Source organism: Prionailurus bengalensis, chromosome E1 (genome assembly GCF_016509475.1).
Source record: "Prionailurus bengalensis isolate Pbe53 chromosome E1, Fcat_Pben_1.1_paternal_pri, whole genome shotgun sequence".
In the NCBI taxonomy this organism is placed as follows: domain Eukaryota; kingdom Metazoa; phylum Chordata; class Mammalia; order Carnivora; family Felidae; genus Prionailurus; species Prionailurus bengalensis.
Genome location: NC_057347.1, coordinates 55,481,665 through 55,498,313, shown reverse-complemented (window position 1 = coordinate 55,498,313; position 16,649 = coordinate 55,481,665). Strand labels below are relative to the sequence as shown.

At 47.2% G+C, this 16,649-nt stretch overlaps 1 protein-coding gene and 1 long non-coding RNA gene across 6 annotated transcripts in view; one reads left to right on the top strand and one right to left on the bottom strand.

Annotated features, from left to right (window-relative positions):
* UNK (unk zinc finger) overlaps positions 1 to 16,649 on the bottom strand; it is a 32,977-nt gene that overhangs the window by 8,001 nt on the left and 8,327 nt on the right. For 4 of the 5 annotated variants that reach the window (XM_043585312.1, XM_043585309.1, XM_043585308.1 and 1 more), the window contains 8 exons: positions 5,670 to 5,879; positions 4,658 to 4,834; positions 4,389 to 4,519; positions 3,795 to 3,930; positions 3,087 to 3,204; positions 2,043 to 2,127; positions 663 to 805; positions 36 to 236 (listed from right to left, as the gene is read on the bottom strand). In XM_043585312.1, the coding sequence (XP_043441247.1) occupies positions 36 to 236; positions 663 to 805; positions 2,043 to 2,127; positions 3,087 to 3,204; positions 3,795 to 3,930; positions 4,389 to 4,519; positions 4,658 to 4,834; positions 5,670 to 5,879 (1,201 nt within the window). The remainder of the gene's footprint in view (positions 1 to 35; positions 237 to 662; positions 806 to 2,042; positions 2,128 to 3,086; positions 3,205 to 3,794; positions 3,931 to 4,388; positions 4,520 to 4,657; positions 4,835 to 5,669; positions 5,880 to 16,649) is intronic. The other variant, XM_043585311.1, reaches the window with a different exon arrangement.
* On the top strand, positions 6,374 to 10,077 carry LOC122485916. Its single transcript, XR_006297979.1, has 2 exons — positions 6,374 to 7,135; positions 9,053 to 10,077. It is a non-coding gene; the product is annotated as an uncharacterized LOC122485916 (long non-coding RNA).

The following is a 16,649-nucleotide window of genomic DNA, read 5'->3' as shown; positions in this document are numbered from 1 at the left end:
GCTAACCTCACTGGACTTCCCCTTGCGTCCCTTACCTGGCATTTGAAATTTTTCAGGTACTCGGCTCCCACCTGGTCTTCCCTCTCAAAGCCAGGAGCCTTCTTATAGCTGCCAGGGGCAAGGCCAGACTCCCCAGGGAAGACAATGCCTTCCAGGTTCGGGGGCTTCCTGATGGAGCCCGGGGGGGAGCCACAGAGGTTAGATGGGCTGCCTAGGTTGCTGTTTCTACAGAGGAGCTGCAGAGAAGAAAGGGAGTGGCTTGGTGGGCAAAATGTGGGCTAGGCCATGGCCCATCCTCTGTCCCCTCCACAGAGGGAGATTCTTCAGCAAGGGGCTCAGTTCTATTTTCAACTGCCAGTGGGCAGCAACTACCACGCAGGGTAGTCTCCGTGAGGAAGTTATGGGGGAACTGTGACCGAAGGCTTTTGTCCCTTCTACCAGCTCTACCCAGGCTGACCAACACAGGCTCTGGGGACCCCACCCCACCACTAGATTTTTGATAGAAAAACCCTGGGGCAGAAAGGGCAGAACTCCTTGGCCTGAGGCAAAATACCAGGGCCCCCTCCTCCAAGCACAGGCTGAGAGGGCACTGGGAGCATTAGAGGCAGGTGTTGACTCCTGGCTAGGCATGGTGCCCACCCACTCCCTGGATAGGCACGTACGGCGCTGAGGTCAGGGGCATGCGGGCTGGAGGGGCTCACGGGCACGGAGTCTCCGGCAGCAGATGGCATGTACAAGACAGGACCCGGCTGAGTGGGGCTGGACACAGTTGAGGAAGGTTGCAGGTCGTCACTGAGGGGTGGCTCTGCAAGAGACAGAGTCAGGCTGTCAGCAGGCTCCTTGCCAACTCTGTCCCTCCAAACACACATTGGGATCTTTTTCAAAGGAGACCATGCACCCTCTGTATATAAAGGGAAAGCTCCTCCCTTATTTCTATTAATACTGTGTACTGTGTGCTTACTTTGTGCCAAGCACTTTGTATTCACCGTGAATCTTCACAATGACTAGAAGATACAAATAACATCAGAGTCTCCATTTCACAGATAAGGAAACTGAGGCTCATAGAAGTAATCTCCCTAGGTGACGGAGCTGAGTTGGGATTTGTACCCTGATCTGTACTACTCCAAAGCCTGAGCCATTAATTATTTCCCTGTGTTGCCTCAATAGGTGGTCCCAGTTGCCCATGGCTGGCGACGATCTTTGTGCCAAGAATATTCCCCTTCCTAGGGCCCTCAGCTTATTTTTGACCCTAATCCCAGAGATAAGGCCTGAGCCTGAGAAGACGTTAAGGACAACCAGAGCAGCGGTTTGTGGTTGACAAGGGTTCCGACTTGAGCTCCAGCTCTAAGATGGGTATTGGCGGTCTAGACTGCCGTGCGAGAACTGAGCACCTCGCTATCCAGTAGCTATGAGCCACATGTGGCTAGCAAGCACTCACAACAGGGCTGAACTGAAATGTGCTGCAGTTATTCAATTACACAACAGATTTCAAAGACTTAGTTTGGACCGAAAAAAAAAAAAAGTAAAATATCTTGATTTTTTACAGTAATTATTTTTGAAATGACATTTTACACTGGGTTAAGTAAAGGGATGTTAACATTAATTTAACCTATTTCTTTTGCCTTTTTTTTTTTTTTTAACATGGTTACTAGAAGATCTAAAATGACACAAGAAGGGCTGCATTACATTTTGATCAGACAGCCCTGCTCTCAGCAGGACAGAGTGCCATGTTCAATTAGGGATGTCTGCCATGGATGGGGCATGGGGTGGCTGCTGAGATCTGCCTAGTTGGCTCTGGAAGGGTGCTTCATTCTGCCTGTGATTGTGAGTGCCCGACCAGGGACCTGGTCCTGCTCTGTCTCACGACCTTGGAAGCTCCAGGGCTTTAAGGCCAGTTCCGGGGTGTGTGTGCAGGGGGGACTGGAACCTCCAGCAAGGACAGAGCCTGTTGCTGGCTGGCAGATGAGAGGCCACTCCTCTGACTGAGCCTGAGCAGAGCGTGAGGGGAGGAGAGGGTGGAGAGGGGAATGGGAACAGCATACGTTCTACGTGGGCAAAGGCGCAGAAAGGTCCTCGGGGACAGCTGCCCGACTGCTGCATGTCGTTGCACTTGGTGGATTTATAGATCTGGAGGGCAGAGCAGAGGCACATCAGGCTTAGGCAGAGAGGGACAGGCAGGCATGGGTGCCTTCAACATGGGAGGGTTAGCTTAGTAATCTCTTTTCTCCTCCCCATTCCACGCCACTTCCCTAACTCTTTCCCTACTGACTTCTTACTCAAACTCCTGAAGCAGATACAACCACCCTCATGCTAAGGACGGCCCCCCCTTCTGGGGTCACAGGTTCAACCAGCCCTGCTTAGGCCCTCACAAAGGGATCTTCTCTATGCTGCTTCCCCACTCAGGGTCTTGGCCAGGGCTGTGACCTCCGAATGTCTCTTGGGACATTAAGGGAGCCAAGATCAGAGGCAGCATCCCTCTACCTACGTGTACCCTGGGTTGGGATCTACATCTAACTTTCCACCTTGCTGTCTGCAACCCGTACAAGGTGGCCTCTGCCCATATGTCTATGCCTCCATGAACCCATGGGCAGGGACAGCATGTGCCTCTATGTACCCTATTCCAGATCCTGGCACACTGACATGGCTCAAGGCTACACCATGGGGCCAGTGGGCTGGGTTGCCGGTACCAGAGACTCTGATCTGAAACACATCAGCTGGAAGGGGCTTTCTTATTTTTTTAAATCTTGAGGTCATTGGAGTCTAAGCACCATGAGTGGTGCCAAGTCCAGAATGGCCAGGTAACTATGCCCAGTCCATGCCGCTCCCTGACAGGAGGCCCGGGGTGAGGGGAATAAACAAAATTGGGAGCAAGGGGGCTGCTTGGTGACCGTGGGCTCAGAACAAGGCAAGTTACCCAATTAGGATTCAGGGCTCCTCAAGCACTGCCTAGGGAGGCCTGGATGGTGTCAGCGTGATATCTGCCCACATCTGCCCAGACCTTCTTTTCGTTTTTCCTGGCTTCCCAAAGAGGGTATGTTAAGCCACCCACAGCTCTCAAAGGGCCCAGCCCCTGCTCCGAGGCACACCTCCGGGTGGAACTGCTGCTCCGTGCGGGTGTGGCAGTACTGGCAGGCATCTCCATTCTCACACTTGCCGGGGTCTCCCCACTCATCCCCGTGTTTCACGTTCGGACATGGAGACGACCTGGTCCAAGGAGATGGTGGGGTCAGAGTGATGCCAGAGAGGGAGACACTGGGATCTGGGGAATGCCAACTAGATGCCTGTTAAAGGCTCCTCTCTGGTCTCCCTGCTTCACAGGGCCAGGCTCACAAAGACAAAAGAGGAACTCCAGAGTGAGAACCTTACTGGGGCCAGAAGCCAGGCTCTGCTTCTCTGGAGCAGTATGGCCATATCAGCAAGAACACTGTTTGGTCCCCTTCTGCTGGGTCCTCGTGTCAGGTATTCTGCAGCCCCAGGAGAGCCAGGCTATAGCCAGAACCATAATCTCCAGACCATGGCTTATCCCCAGAAATCACCCCTCAGAATCAGAACTGGAGGGGCCTCAGAGATCATCTGACCCAAGTACCTCATTTTATGGCAAAAGAGGATCCCAGTGGACTCGCCATCATTCAGCTGTCCTCACTATTCCCTCCCTTTGTACCTGGGCCCTGCGATTCTGTAATCCCTAGGGCTGGTCTCCCTGCCTCGCTGTGAACACAGTGGAAGCAGCTCCCGCCATGATCCCTTCCCTACCACCCCTCCCTCCCATGGCTGGCCTGCTTGGGCCAAAGGACCTGTATTTGTGTTTCCGGGGGCTCCGCCGCCGGTCCTTGCTGTTGTGGTAGTAGGGACAGGCATAACCCTGGCGGCACAACCGCGGGGGCTTCTTGCACGGCTCCGTCTTATAGTTCCCCAGCACATAGGCAGTTTCTGCACAGGGAGCCAGAGGCAGGGGTCAGGCAGATGTAGCAGAAGGGGAAGGAGAAGCCACATGGGAAGGGGTCCAGGAGCTCAGGCCACCTCCTCATGTGCCAACACCAAGACTGAGACCCAGGAGAGAGGTAAGAACCATCCCTTACTGGAGATACAGCACACAGGGTAAAAAAGGGCACTCTCAGGAGGGTCAAGAACACGTGTGTATGTATATGTAAATATTCATAAGTACACACATGGGAAAGTCCCCTGAAGAATTTGGGGAGCACTGAAGTGATGAGAGGAAGGCAAGGTATATCTAGGGAAACTCTCCAGAAGTGCCCCCAAGTGACTGGACTGTGGCTGGATATAAGGTGGGATAAAAGGGCGGTAGTGGGCCAAATCCTTAGGGCAACTATGGGCAGGAGAAAAGAGAGGACAGGAGGAGGCATGGCCACTTGTGGGACCACCTTTACCTTGCCACCGAGGCTCCTCACTGAGGATTTTTTCTATCATGGCGTGGCTTGCAGCCCCAGCCGTCTGGCCCTCTATGCTGCCCTCTACTGTGGTCTGGCCGTTCTGCAAGGCCTCCATGGCCTGGAGCTCTCTGGGAGGAAAGGCGAGCAGGGACGAGGCATGAGGGGAAGAGCAGAGTGCCAGCCCTGCCCTCCATCTGTGGGACTCATCGGGTCAGCAGCCAGGCCTCCAGCCAGGCCCCCACCCCAGCCCACAGCTATCAGCCCACCTGATGTCGTAGACAGGGGAGCGGAGGTCATGGGGCCCGTGGGCGAAAGCGCAGTGCAGGCCGTTTTTGGTGCAGTTGCCTTTTGAGTCTGTCTCGTGGATACAGATTCCAGTTTTGTAGTAACGCAAGTGGTACCTGCGCTCAGTGTCCCCTGTGGTCCTGTGCAGGAATGGGCACCTGAAACGTTGGGGGGGAGGGGGCTCACTCACCTTTGCCCCTACAGCCTGGGAGATCAGTCCCCGCCCTTCCCCACCACCCAGGTGGTGCACGGATAGCAGGTTGAGGAGGCCAGCAGCAGTGAGCTCTGCTGACGTAACAGAACCACCGTCCCACCATCTGTTGGATGCTGTAGCCCTCAGGGCCCAGAATTCCCACTTCAGCCTGCTCAGCAAGTCCTCCCAAAGACTGAGTACGGTCAGGGCCCTGGGCTGACTTGAATGAAGTTCCAGAGGGGGACACTCCTGGGACAGCAAGTGCTGGCTGGATCCGCAGAGGTCCACAGAGAAACAGTCTGCTCACAGCATGGGCACACCCTCTCCTGCCCCAGTGCTATATTAGGCCGGGGCCGGAGGAGGGAGAACAAGACCTGGACCTCTGGGAGAAGTGCAGGGGCAGTTCAGTGATTTGTACCCATAGACCCCCGACAGTGCTTCCCGTTACCGCCTCTGCAAGGTTCAAACAAGCAGGGTCAACAAGCGTTCCCTCTGTGAGGTCCTCAGGTTTGCCCTTTCTATACTTCTGCTTAGCAGAAGAGAAGCCTGTGTAGGGTTTCTGAAAAGTGGGTAAAGAAGAGGCCTCCCCCAGGGGATGGCAAGGTCTGAGCCCAGGTCCAGGCCACAGGAAGGTGTGCCACGATGCAGCAGTCTCCCCAGAAGCAGCCTAATGGCTGGCTTCTCAGACTCTGCCTGGCCTATTCTGAGGGCACCTGACCCAGGAGACATGCGGCTCCTCTGAGGGCACGCGGCGGGGGGGGGGGGGAGGGCTGAGGGGGAAAGAGGCGGGGGACACTCACTCGTCGCCCTCCGGGCAGAGGCCCGTAGCCTCGTCGTACTTGGTGCAGTAGACGTCGGGGCTGTAGTTGAAGGTGCCGTCCCGACGGCGGATGGACCGGCGACGTCGCTGGTTCACGAAGTGCCAGTGGAAGCAGGTGTAGGGTCGGTGCTGAGTGCATTTGTGTTGCACAAAGAGTGGGCACTGCTCCGTGCGGAATTCCTTCAGGTACCTGCAGGGAGAGCCCCCACGTAGGGTGGGCCAGGAGCAGAGACTTAAGACCCCTGCTTCCGAGCAACAAGTTAGCCACCAAGTTCTCTGAGGGCCCTACTCTGGGGTGCTAGTTCCATTAGGACACTAAAAAAAGGCCCAGAGCTAAGGGTGGACCTTAGTATCCAGATCCTTCCCAGCACCCAGGTCCCAAGGCAGCCTGAAGAGCAGGAATCATAGGCTACAAGGGCCCTCAGCAGTCAGCTAGCTGTCTGCCGGGTTGCCAGCGGAGGGCTTAATCAGTGGCTTAGTTCTCTGAGGCTTCTAAGACCAAACCACCGATCGCAGACAAAGGGCTGCAAACAAGAACAAGGGGGGCCTCTCCCAAACTTCCTGCAGGGTCCTCTGTGCCCAGGTCTGCCTGCCGATCCCTGGAGGTCTCACCTGTCCCAGGAGCGGGGCTGGGGCTCCAGGTTGAGGGCTGGGGGGGGGGGGGGCTGATGCTTTGGAGCTGAAAGCCCAAGTCACGGAGTGTTCCCTCTAAACTACTGAGTCAGAAAATTACTGTCCTGTCTGCCTACCTTCTCTCAGAGACACTTCCTAGCACTACACAGGTGTCTGTGAAAGAGCTCCTTTTTACAGCAGCATCTGAAGAGACTCCCCCTCTCAGCCTTGCCTGCCCCCAGTACTCTCATACCTGAGCACCTGCAGCAGATGGGGCTGTTTACGTCCTAACCTGGGGATCCGGGGCATTGTCCTTTGGGCCTCCTTCCAACCTTTGTCCCTCTCTTCTGCTTTTCATGTAATGGCCAAGACATCCCAACCCGTCACCCTCCCAGGCACTACCCAGTGGAGGGCCCCAGACCCACTTACCCCCTTACAGAAAGAACATGCCATCCATCTGTGCTTTGCTCACTCTATGTATCCAGGTGAAGGGTTTCTTAGGCTTGGGGGCCTCTATCTGGGGGGGGCACTGGGGGCAGACAGCACAGTTTTCTTTATTCGTTCCCTCAAGCCCTAACAATGCAGGCAATAAATGACCTGATAAGGGGCACGTGATGCCAGCGAAGAGGATGGTTCCAGAAGGCACAGAAGACTGTGTGCAGAAGAGGGCATGGAGTGAGGAACAACCTGACCTGAAGCAACTGTCCAGGCCTGGAGTAGCGCCTGAAGCTAGCAGGCACCAGATGAAGGCGAGAGGGTCCAGCCCAGGTCTTTGGCTCAGGCCAGGACACCTGGGGCCTTCCTTGTCTGGGCATACGGAAGGTGTAGGGACAGGTAAGTTGAGGGCTGAGATTTTCCAGATAGGTTTTCTTTAATGCTTTAATGAAATGTGCTGAAAAATCCACTCAGCCTTGAAGTGTGATATGTCCAGGTGTACGTATTGGGCCAGGGGAAGCTGGAACTGGGTACTCCCTGAGGAACACAAACAAGGATTTAAGGGGCAGTAAAAATTCGGAATAGAGTGTGCTGTTCATTTGGCACATATCTAATGAGCATCCAGTTGCTACAGACATGCTGGTAGGCACTGGGGACACCAATGAAGAACCAGGTCCTTGTTAGCCCATACTTTTATGGGAGAGACATACAAGTAACAGGCAGAATCAATCAAGTGTGGAAAAGGTTATGAAGGAGGTTTGCTGAGGGTTCTTTGGGAGCCCAGAGCAGGGGCCCAGGCTGGGACAGAGGAAGGGAAACGGGGAGGTGTTGGTAGATGAAGAATGTGGGCAGGGCGTTTTAGGCAAAGGGCTAAGAGTGAGCTCAGAAAGAGGATGTCTGGGTCCAAGAGCTCCAGGCACATTTGTGGGATGTGAGTAGATGGGACAGGAACTGGAAAAGGGAAAGGAGGATAAGGTGAGGTGTGAGAGGAGCCAAATTGCAGGGACATCATCTCTGGGCCCCAGGGACATTGTGAGACACCAGGCAGAAACCTGGAAGTCTCCCGAGGGCCTGATGTTCTCCTGTCCCTTTTGGCATTGGAACACAAGACCTTTCTTCCTGCCTGGTTGGACAGAAAGCGGCACCTCATGCTGCACACATGTCCCAAAACCTGGCCCTAAGTTGGGACACCCATCCTCCAAATGACTAGGCTGATCCCTCCTGGACAGCACATAGTCTATCTGACTCTGGACTCACTAGGAGACCAACTCAGGAGGTGGAGGTGACAGATGGAAAATGGGAGAGGAGGAAGCAGAGTCTAGGGCCAGGAGCAGAGAAGAGTGAAGGTGGTTAGGAGTGTCAGATTAAACACAGGACACCCATCTAAATCGTATTTCAGATAAACCAAATTATTTCACAGGGCATAGTTATACTAAAAATGTAACCATTATCTGAAATTCCAGTCTAACATCCTGTATTTTTATTTGCTTAATCTGGCAACCCTGAGTGGTGCTTGTCTGCTTGGTATATCAGTGCCTCAGCGAAAAACCAGGGAGGCAGCCAGGGGAAGAACTCTAAGATGTGGTCACCCTGACTTTGGGCATAGTCTGTCCTCTTTGAGAAAAGAGTCCTGGCAAGGCTGCTTGCTTGGGGGAGTCATGTCCACAGTGTCACACACAGAAGCCACGGCTCCACAAGGGCTCTCAGCCTGGCAGGGATGCCACAGAGGACAGATACGGAAGCAACAAATAACCTTTTAAGTCATAGGCCAGGGACTTGGTACCTTTTAATAAACTAGTCTCTTTGCTCCCAGCCTCTCCCCTGTCCGAGTTAAGCTACACAGCACTCATTATATTCTTCAGAGAGCACAAACTTAATTCTCACTTTGTTAAAAGCCTTTAGTTTCCCCCAGTAGCCCTGGATAAACACCAACTATTCAGCCTGGCATTCCAAGCTCTATACATCTGGCCCAATATTTTTTCCCAGCCATAGTTCCCTTGATTACTCTCCATTCCCCTGCTAAAACTGGAGTCCTTGGTGTCTTGCAAATAGATCTTTAATTTCCCTGCCTTTGGTCATGTCCTTCCTTACCTGTAGAAATCTTTCAAGGTTGAATTCAATGGTAAGAAACCTGATGTCACCACCTCCATGACACCCTCCTTGACTTCCACCTATCCTCCCCATTCTGCCCATATCCCCAGCTAAGTTATACTCTCTGTTTTGCCAACATTTTCTCTAGAAACTTTTGTAGCCTTTATCCTGCATTGCATGTTAACAATGTGTGTATTTTTCTCTCCTATTTTTTTCTTTTATTAGATTATAAAATCCTTGACAGCAAGTAAAAGCTAAGTACAGTTTGCTGAATGAATACAAGAAATGAGGTCACAGAAAGAGCAAAGCCCACAAAACAACAGCAACAGCTTTGGGATGCTGCCAGCAGGCAAAGCATTGAGAGCGGAAAGCCTAATCCTATGCCCTCGTGAAAAGTATCACACTGCAGGAAACCCGTAACTCAGCAGATAGGGCAGTTTCCTGCAGAAAAGCCCCTCGTGAGAAGGGGCTGAGTGACAAGATTTAGTGCAGGCAGACAGCCCACCTTCAACCAACTACAATCAGAGGAGAGAAATTTTTAACCTTTTGCTAAAGTCATTAATGGAACTGTACTACCTGCTACCTAAGAACTAAAACGTTTGGTCAGAACGTCCCACTCTCCCTCTCCCACTCTGACCCTGTGCTAACCGCCAATGCAGTACCCAGAAAGCAAGGAGAAAACCACTTAGGGATCACTTTTCTATTTTCATGGATTAAAATGAAACACATTTTCAGTGGAAATGCATAACTATCGCTGTTAAGTACCAATCCATCTCATCTTAAAGGTTTGAAAGTACAAATCTAAGAAACGAAATATGTTGAAACTTACTCTTTAATACAACCGGTTCTCAGGAAACCCAAGAAGTCCTAGGGTCTAACGGAGGAAGGCAGACACACCAACTACTCACTCCCCCCACTCCCATCCAAGCTCTGAGGAGGGTACAAGGCCCCCAAGACTCTTCACACTCTCACCTCCCAGGAAGACCTCCACTCAAGGGTAAAAGCAGTAACACAGAATAGTTCCTAACTGCAAGGCCTCAACGAGCTGCTACTATGGCCAGAATGAATCCAGAAACCACACAGGCCTTGGGGAAGTAAGAGCTCTGAGACAAAGTCATGCCTTCAACTGGTAGAAAGATCAACAAAGCTTGGAGGGACACACAAATGGTCAGAGCTTCATCTTTCCTAAACAGTGCCTTCCTATGTGCCCAATTGGGAACTAAGCTTAAATAAAAGCTATCTTTCACTTCTCTTCAGGACATCAAATTATCCTAGTTATGGTTTATTTATACATGTAAAAAAAAATATGATGAAAGTCACATGCCCACCTACAAAAAAATTTGGAAAGTGGAGAAAAGGCAAAAATTGCCCTTAATCCCATCAATAAAAATGTTAGCCTTTTGGTAATAAGTTTTCTCTCAGTATTTTTACAGATTTAATCATTATGTATCTACCATATTGTTAAACTGCTTTACACAACTATTCTTTTCTCTAAAAGCTTTCATTTAAAAAAAAAACTTTTTTTTTTTTTTTTGCTTTTGTTATTTTTTAGTGTCTATTCATCTTTGGGAGAGCATGAGTGGGAAAGGGGCAAAGAGAGAAGAGGGCAGAGGATCTGAAGTGGGATCCATGCTGACAGTTGCAAGCCCGATGTGGGACTTGAATTCACAAACCATGAGATCATGACCTGAGACAAAATCAGACGCTCAACTGACTGAGCCACCCAGGCACCCCAATTTTTATTTTTTAAGTAGGCTCCATGCCCAGCATGGAGCCCAATGCAGGGCTTGAACTCACGACCCTGAGATCATGACCTGAGATCAAGAGTTAGATGCTCAACCAACTGAACCATTCAGGTGCCCCTAAAATCTTTTAAAATCAAATATGTGTATCCACTTAAAAAAAAAAATTAAATACTGGGGTACCCGAGTGGCTCAGACGGTTAAGCCTCCGACTTTGGCTCAGGTCATAATCTCTTGGTTAGTGAATGTGAGCCTCACACTGGGCTCTGTGCTGACAGCTCAGAGTTTGGAGCCTGCTTCGGATTCTGTGTCTCCCTCTCTGCCCCTTCCCCACTTGTGCATGTGCTCTCTCTCAAATATAAACATTAAAAATTTTTTAAAAATCAAATACTTCCAAGGCTTACTGGATTATTTTCATTTTCCAAAATTCTAAATAACAGAAAAAAGCAGGCTATTGGAAATCTAAATTTAATCACTTGCCCCACTAAGTGATAGCACATGAGGGATTAACAAGACGTTATATCACTCTAAAGGAGGTGATGAATCAAGCGCTAAACTGCTACCAGTTCAATTTCTAACTAAACTTTAAATCCTATTCCAAGTTTTCTCATTTAATAGATTTATCAATTTGGGTGTTTCACTCTCTTCTGGGGAGAAGTGTGAGGAAGAATTAATCTGAATACACCGAAAACTATCAGAGGTGACAGAAAGAATATAAGTTTAGAGGCAATGGGGAGAAACGAGCTGCTGTTCTAATCCAAATCTAGTCCCCCACTGCTTGTAGAACAGTGTGTTTGTGGTCTCACTGACTCTACCTGCCTACTGCCACTGACCTGCTCCCTTCCCCAACAACAAACCAGACTCTAGAGCAGGATCAATGAACTTTTTCTGTAAAGGACTAGATAGCAAGTATTTTAGACTCTGAAGGCCAAGAGGCCAAATCGAGGATATTATGAACTAATGGAACGAGAGAAAAAACAAAACTTCCATTTTTATTGATGAAATTCAAAATATAATAGTTGGCTACAATAAAGGTCTAATGAGACCAGATTTTGGGGGGTGGGTGGAATAATATTTGTAAAGTTAAGGGTCCCTCGCATCAAATTGGTTATAAATGTTCCTCTGCTAATGCAGATTCTGTAACAAGATTTTATATATTTCACCTTTGAAAACGTCTTTTCACATAGATAGTTATGGCCAAATGCCGTTATCATTCCACAAGCATGATTTTAATTGAGCATATCCTTCTCTTAGAAGACACTTGTAGGATTATATTGGAGTCTTGATATTTGCCTTTTAATCGCTTCCATTTGAAGGTTTGGTGTAAACTCCTTAGTTGCACAGGTAAATGGATTTTGAAATACGAAATTTCTTTTGCATTCACACCGAGCTGCAAAATCAGTTAGAACTGTAGTTTTTCTTTAGAAATCATATCCACAGGACCTTTGTGTAGGAATGTAGATCTTGCCTTTGTTTCAACTTCTGACAGTACACAGGAAGTATACCAAGTAACTGGACGTGACTCAAACGTTAGTAGTCGAAATGACTGAACTACAATTTAAGGTTTGCAAACAAGCTGTTTGCCCTGTAATTTTAGGTTGAATTCATTAAAAAACCTTATCAAGTCTGCAGCAAAAGCCAATTTCCAAAGCTATTCAGTGTTCAGTAGTAGTTGAGAATGATTCTTCTCATTCAGGAAAGTTTCGATGTCAGCCCTGAACTCAGAAAATTACAAGAAAACTTCACCACTGCTGAGCCATCAAACTATTGTGTGGTAGGGCATCAGAATATTCAGTTTCTTTTTCTGACAGAAATTCATGGAATTGATCATGGTGAAGTCCACAAGAGGGAGTGAAGTTCACTGCTGATTCTAATGGTTCAGTAACACATGATAGATTCAAGTATTTTTCCCCAAAGAACCTGATGAATAATATAATGAATAACCAACCACAGGCTTTAAACACCTTACAATTTCATAAGCTTTGCAAATTTGTCCAGTGAGGTTTTTTTCTGCTCCACAATATTCTTACCACCATCAGTTGTAACAGATATCAGCAGATCATACTTCAGGTTGTCCTCAGTTTTTTGAAAATATTCTCAGCTGTCGTTGTTTTAAATAGACTATTCATTGATGCTAATTCTTCAGTCACTTCAAACGAGACATTGACTCCATGAAGAAACCAAGAGTAACAGTAGGATCTGTTGACTCATCTAGAGCCAAGGAAAACCACGTGAAATCATTTGCCTTGTTTTTTGACTACTGATACTGCTCCCAAGGACTTCAACATTTTGAGAAATTGTTCTTGTCGAAAGGCTAACACTTTTAAACAAGTTTGTTTTCTCTAGACATATTTCTTCAGCTGCTGCAATCAAACACAATTTAATTAATTCAATATTGGTAAATGACTTCCCTTGCTTAGCTAATAAATGAGCCACTCGGGAAACTTACTTCAGTTGTAGCCTCATTTTCATTTTTGTGAAGAAATGCTGCTGTGATGAAACAGTCCCTTTAAAATTTCTTTTTTTAATGTTTATTTTTGAGAGAGAGAGAGAGAGAGAGAGACAGAGAGAGAGAGAGAGAGAGAGACAGAGAGAGAGACAGAGTGAGCAGGGGAGGGGCAGGGAGAGATAGAGGAAGACACAGAATCTGAAGCAGGCTCCAGGCTCCAAGCTGTCAGCACAGAGCCTGACGTGGGGCTCAAACTCACAAACTGTGAGATCATGACTTGAGCCGAAGCCAGATGCTTAGCTGACTAAGCCACCCAGGTGACTCAGTCCCTTTAAAATTTCTAATTTTTCTATTGCTTCTCGGCCTTTTGGCTAAGATCAAGTGTAAAATTTCTAATTTTTCTGACCATTGCCTTTCTATGAGTTGGGATTATTTTGACAACTATTTAGTCTGGTAATGTTAATGGATGGGTCCTTTCAGCACAGCCTTTTTTTTTTTTTTTTTTTTTAAAGTAATTTCTACACCCAACATGAGGCTCGAACTCACAACCCGGAGATCAAGAGTTGCATGCTCCACTGACTGAGCCAGCCAGGCACCCCAGCACAGCTTTTATTAAAGACAGCTTTGCCACCTAGTTTGATAACAAAATAATTCACACTCTACTGTGCCCTAAAGACATGACATTCAAAGTCCATTTTTCTCTTCCTCTCTTGTTCTGACATAATTGGTAGGCACTGGTAATAAAGAATAAATAAAACATTTTGATATGCTGATACACCCAGTACTGGAAACGCTGTCAAGTTATAACTGTTGTCACTGCAACCTATAGTACACGGAACAGAAATGCCAAGCAAGGAGAGTGCCACATATGGTCTCTGTCACACTGCTGCATCTTGCAGCATAAAAGCAGCCATAAACAATACGTAAACCAATAAGGAGAGGGTTCCATTAAAGCTTTATGGACACTGAAATTTGAATTTCATATAATTTTCATGTGTCATGAAATATTCTTTTTCAACAATTAAAAATGTAAAACACATTCTTAGCTCACAGGCCATACAAAGGCAGGTGGCAGGCTGGATGTGGCAAACAAGTCGTAGTTTGCCAACCTCTGCTCTGAAGAGCTGGAATTCCCCAACACACCATAACCCTCCCCTCACATCTCGATACTTTTGAGCATATTACTCCCGGTGTCTGGATCACCTTTTTGGCTTCTTCACGTCAGGAGGGTTCCCTGCCTCTGCCCACAGGTGTTAATCACCTTCCTTCCATGTTTCCACTGCAATGTATGAATACAGCCCATATAGCCCCCACCATAGTTGTTTGTAGCCATGTCTACTCATCTCTGCACCTCTGCAAGCTGGCTCACAGCAAGCGTTCCAGATATGTCTGTCTATCCAAGAAACAGCCAAGCTGTAAAGCATCACAAATGGTACAAGCTTGGTCCATAGCAGCTATATTCTAAACCCAACAAAACCAAGAGAAGCAATTCCAATCTCTGATTTACATGCTTCTCCTGGCAATTAAGGAACAGTAACTTCTCTAGCTACCTTCCCCACAATGTCTGTACAGCCTTGTTCTTCACCCTGAACACTAATTTTGAGATCAGCCTCACATGCAGACTAGAAAAGCAACCAGTGGGATGGCTTGCCCTGTAATTCCTAGGAATGTGTGGAGCTCGCTAGAGATGCATTAAATCCTTTTTTTGTTTCCTCCAAAAACTAAGGGGTATTATGATGACTATTTGGCAAAAACTGGGTACTTAACTAAAGATTTACTCAGAAAAATAATAGAAGTAGATCACCAGACTATAACAGGGGGAAAAAAACTAGAAGGAAAAATACATCCAGTATTATTGATTTTAAGGATTACCTGGACTCTTTATTGAATTGGGATTGCTTTTAGAACAAAAAATTTAAAAAAAGCTTTTGGAAACGTAACCCATCATATTAATGACAACTTGACAGAGAATCTATCCTGACCCCAAATTAAATGAAAGATGTTGCTAATAAGCCAGAAGAGTTCCTTTAAGTTAAAAGTGAACTGTGGTAAGTATTTTTGCAAAGTAAATCACTATTTGAATGTCATCCAGTTTATGATGTGCAAGAACCTGATTTGGACACATATACAAAGTGGTTAGATTTGAGTAAAACTGCAAATAAAATAGTGAAGCAATAGAGGAGATGGTGCAGGGAGACCAGATTTGCTAAAGACTTGATAAAGCTCAATATCCATAGTGAACAACAATATGTGAGCCAAACAAAAAGGGGGCAACAAGCCAAAGACTGAGCCAACAGAAGAAACTCCAGACACTGCCACTCACACCCCCAACCTGGAGGTCATGACCCTGGAGGGCCATGAGGAAGCACTTGGTCCTGGAGAGCCCACTACTCTCCTGGCCAGTCAGATGACTGTTCATAAGCCTCACATGGGGAATGTGATATGCACACATTTCTAATGAGCCACAAATATTCATCTTTATTACAGCTAGTCTCCTAAACACTGAATTGCATCTTTTTCTTTTTTTTTTTTAATTTTTTTTTTAACATTTATTTATTTTTGAGACAGAAAGAGACAGAGCATGAACGGGGGAGGGTCAGAGAGAGAGGGAGACACAGAATCTGAAACAGGCTCCAGGCTCTGAGCAGTCAGCACAGAGCCCGACGCGGGGCTTGAACCCACGGACAGTGAGATCGTGACCTGAGCCGAAGTCGGACGCTTAACCGACTGAGCCACCCAGGCGCCCCGAATTGCATCTTTTTCAAGCAACATACCATAGAAACATAGAACAACCATATGTTCAAACATAGAAACAACAACAACCATAGAAACAGACTCTTAAAAAAAAAAAAATATTGAAGAAGAGGACCATTGTTTGCAAGTAAGCTCTATGCCCAATGTGGGGCTCAAACTCAGGACTCTGAGATCAAGAGTCACATGCTCTACTGACTAAGCCAGCCAGGCACCTTGTTCTTTAACGTTCTTTACTGAAATCTAACCACAAAGTGATAGGATTCTGCAACTAACAAAGGAAAGAAAAAACAAAAAAATCGCCAGTCATTGTCAAATAGTACACTGTCGTATGCAAAGCCTCAAATGATACTCATCTGTAATCTAGTTTCCATATTAATATTACCCCTACCCATACAAAATTCCTAAACAATTTTAGTCATAGAGGTCATAGACCACGGCTTATCAGAATTCTTCATTTTTAAGTTTGAAAATAAAATATTTAATTCCAAGGTGAATACCTTAAGAGTTGTTAAGCAGATTAAGAATCCTAAATTACTATCCAAATATGCATACGATCATACACACACACACATTTTACAATTTGCTGCAAATCTTTAATTTTTGAAGAGCTTAAGATAAAGTACTAACAGTTCTAGATTAAGTGTTTATAAGGATATATATACACATTCTGTTCTGACACCAAACATAACCCAGAAACCATACAACCGTGTAACAATAACCTTACCAGTGGGAGCTGCCAGAAAATGGCTTTTAAAAAACAAGACCAAATAAAGCTAAAACTTGGTTGGCAAATATTTGGACAATTCTGAAAAAGCACTATACGGCTACAGACATTTGGTTTCCAAATCTGAAATGATCCTGGTTTAAAACATTATTC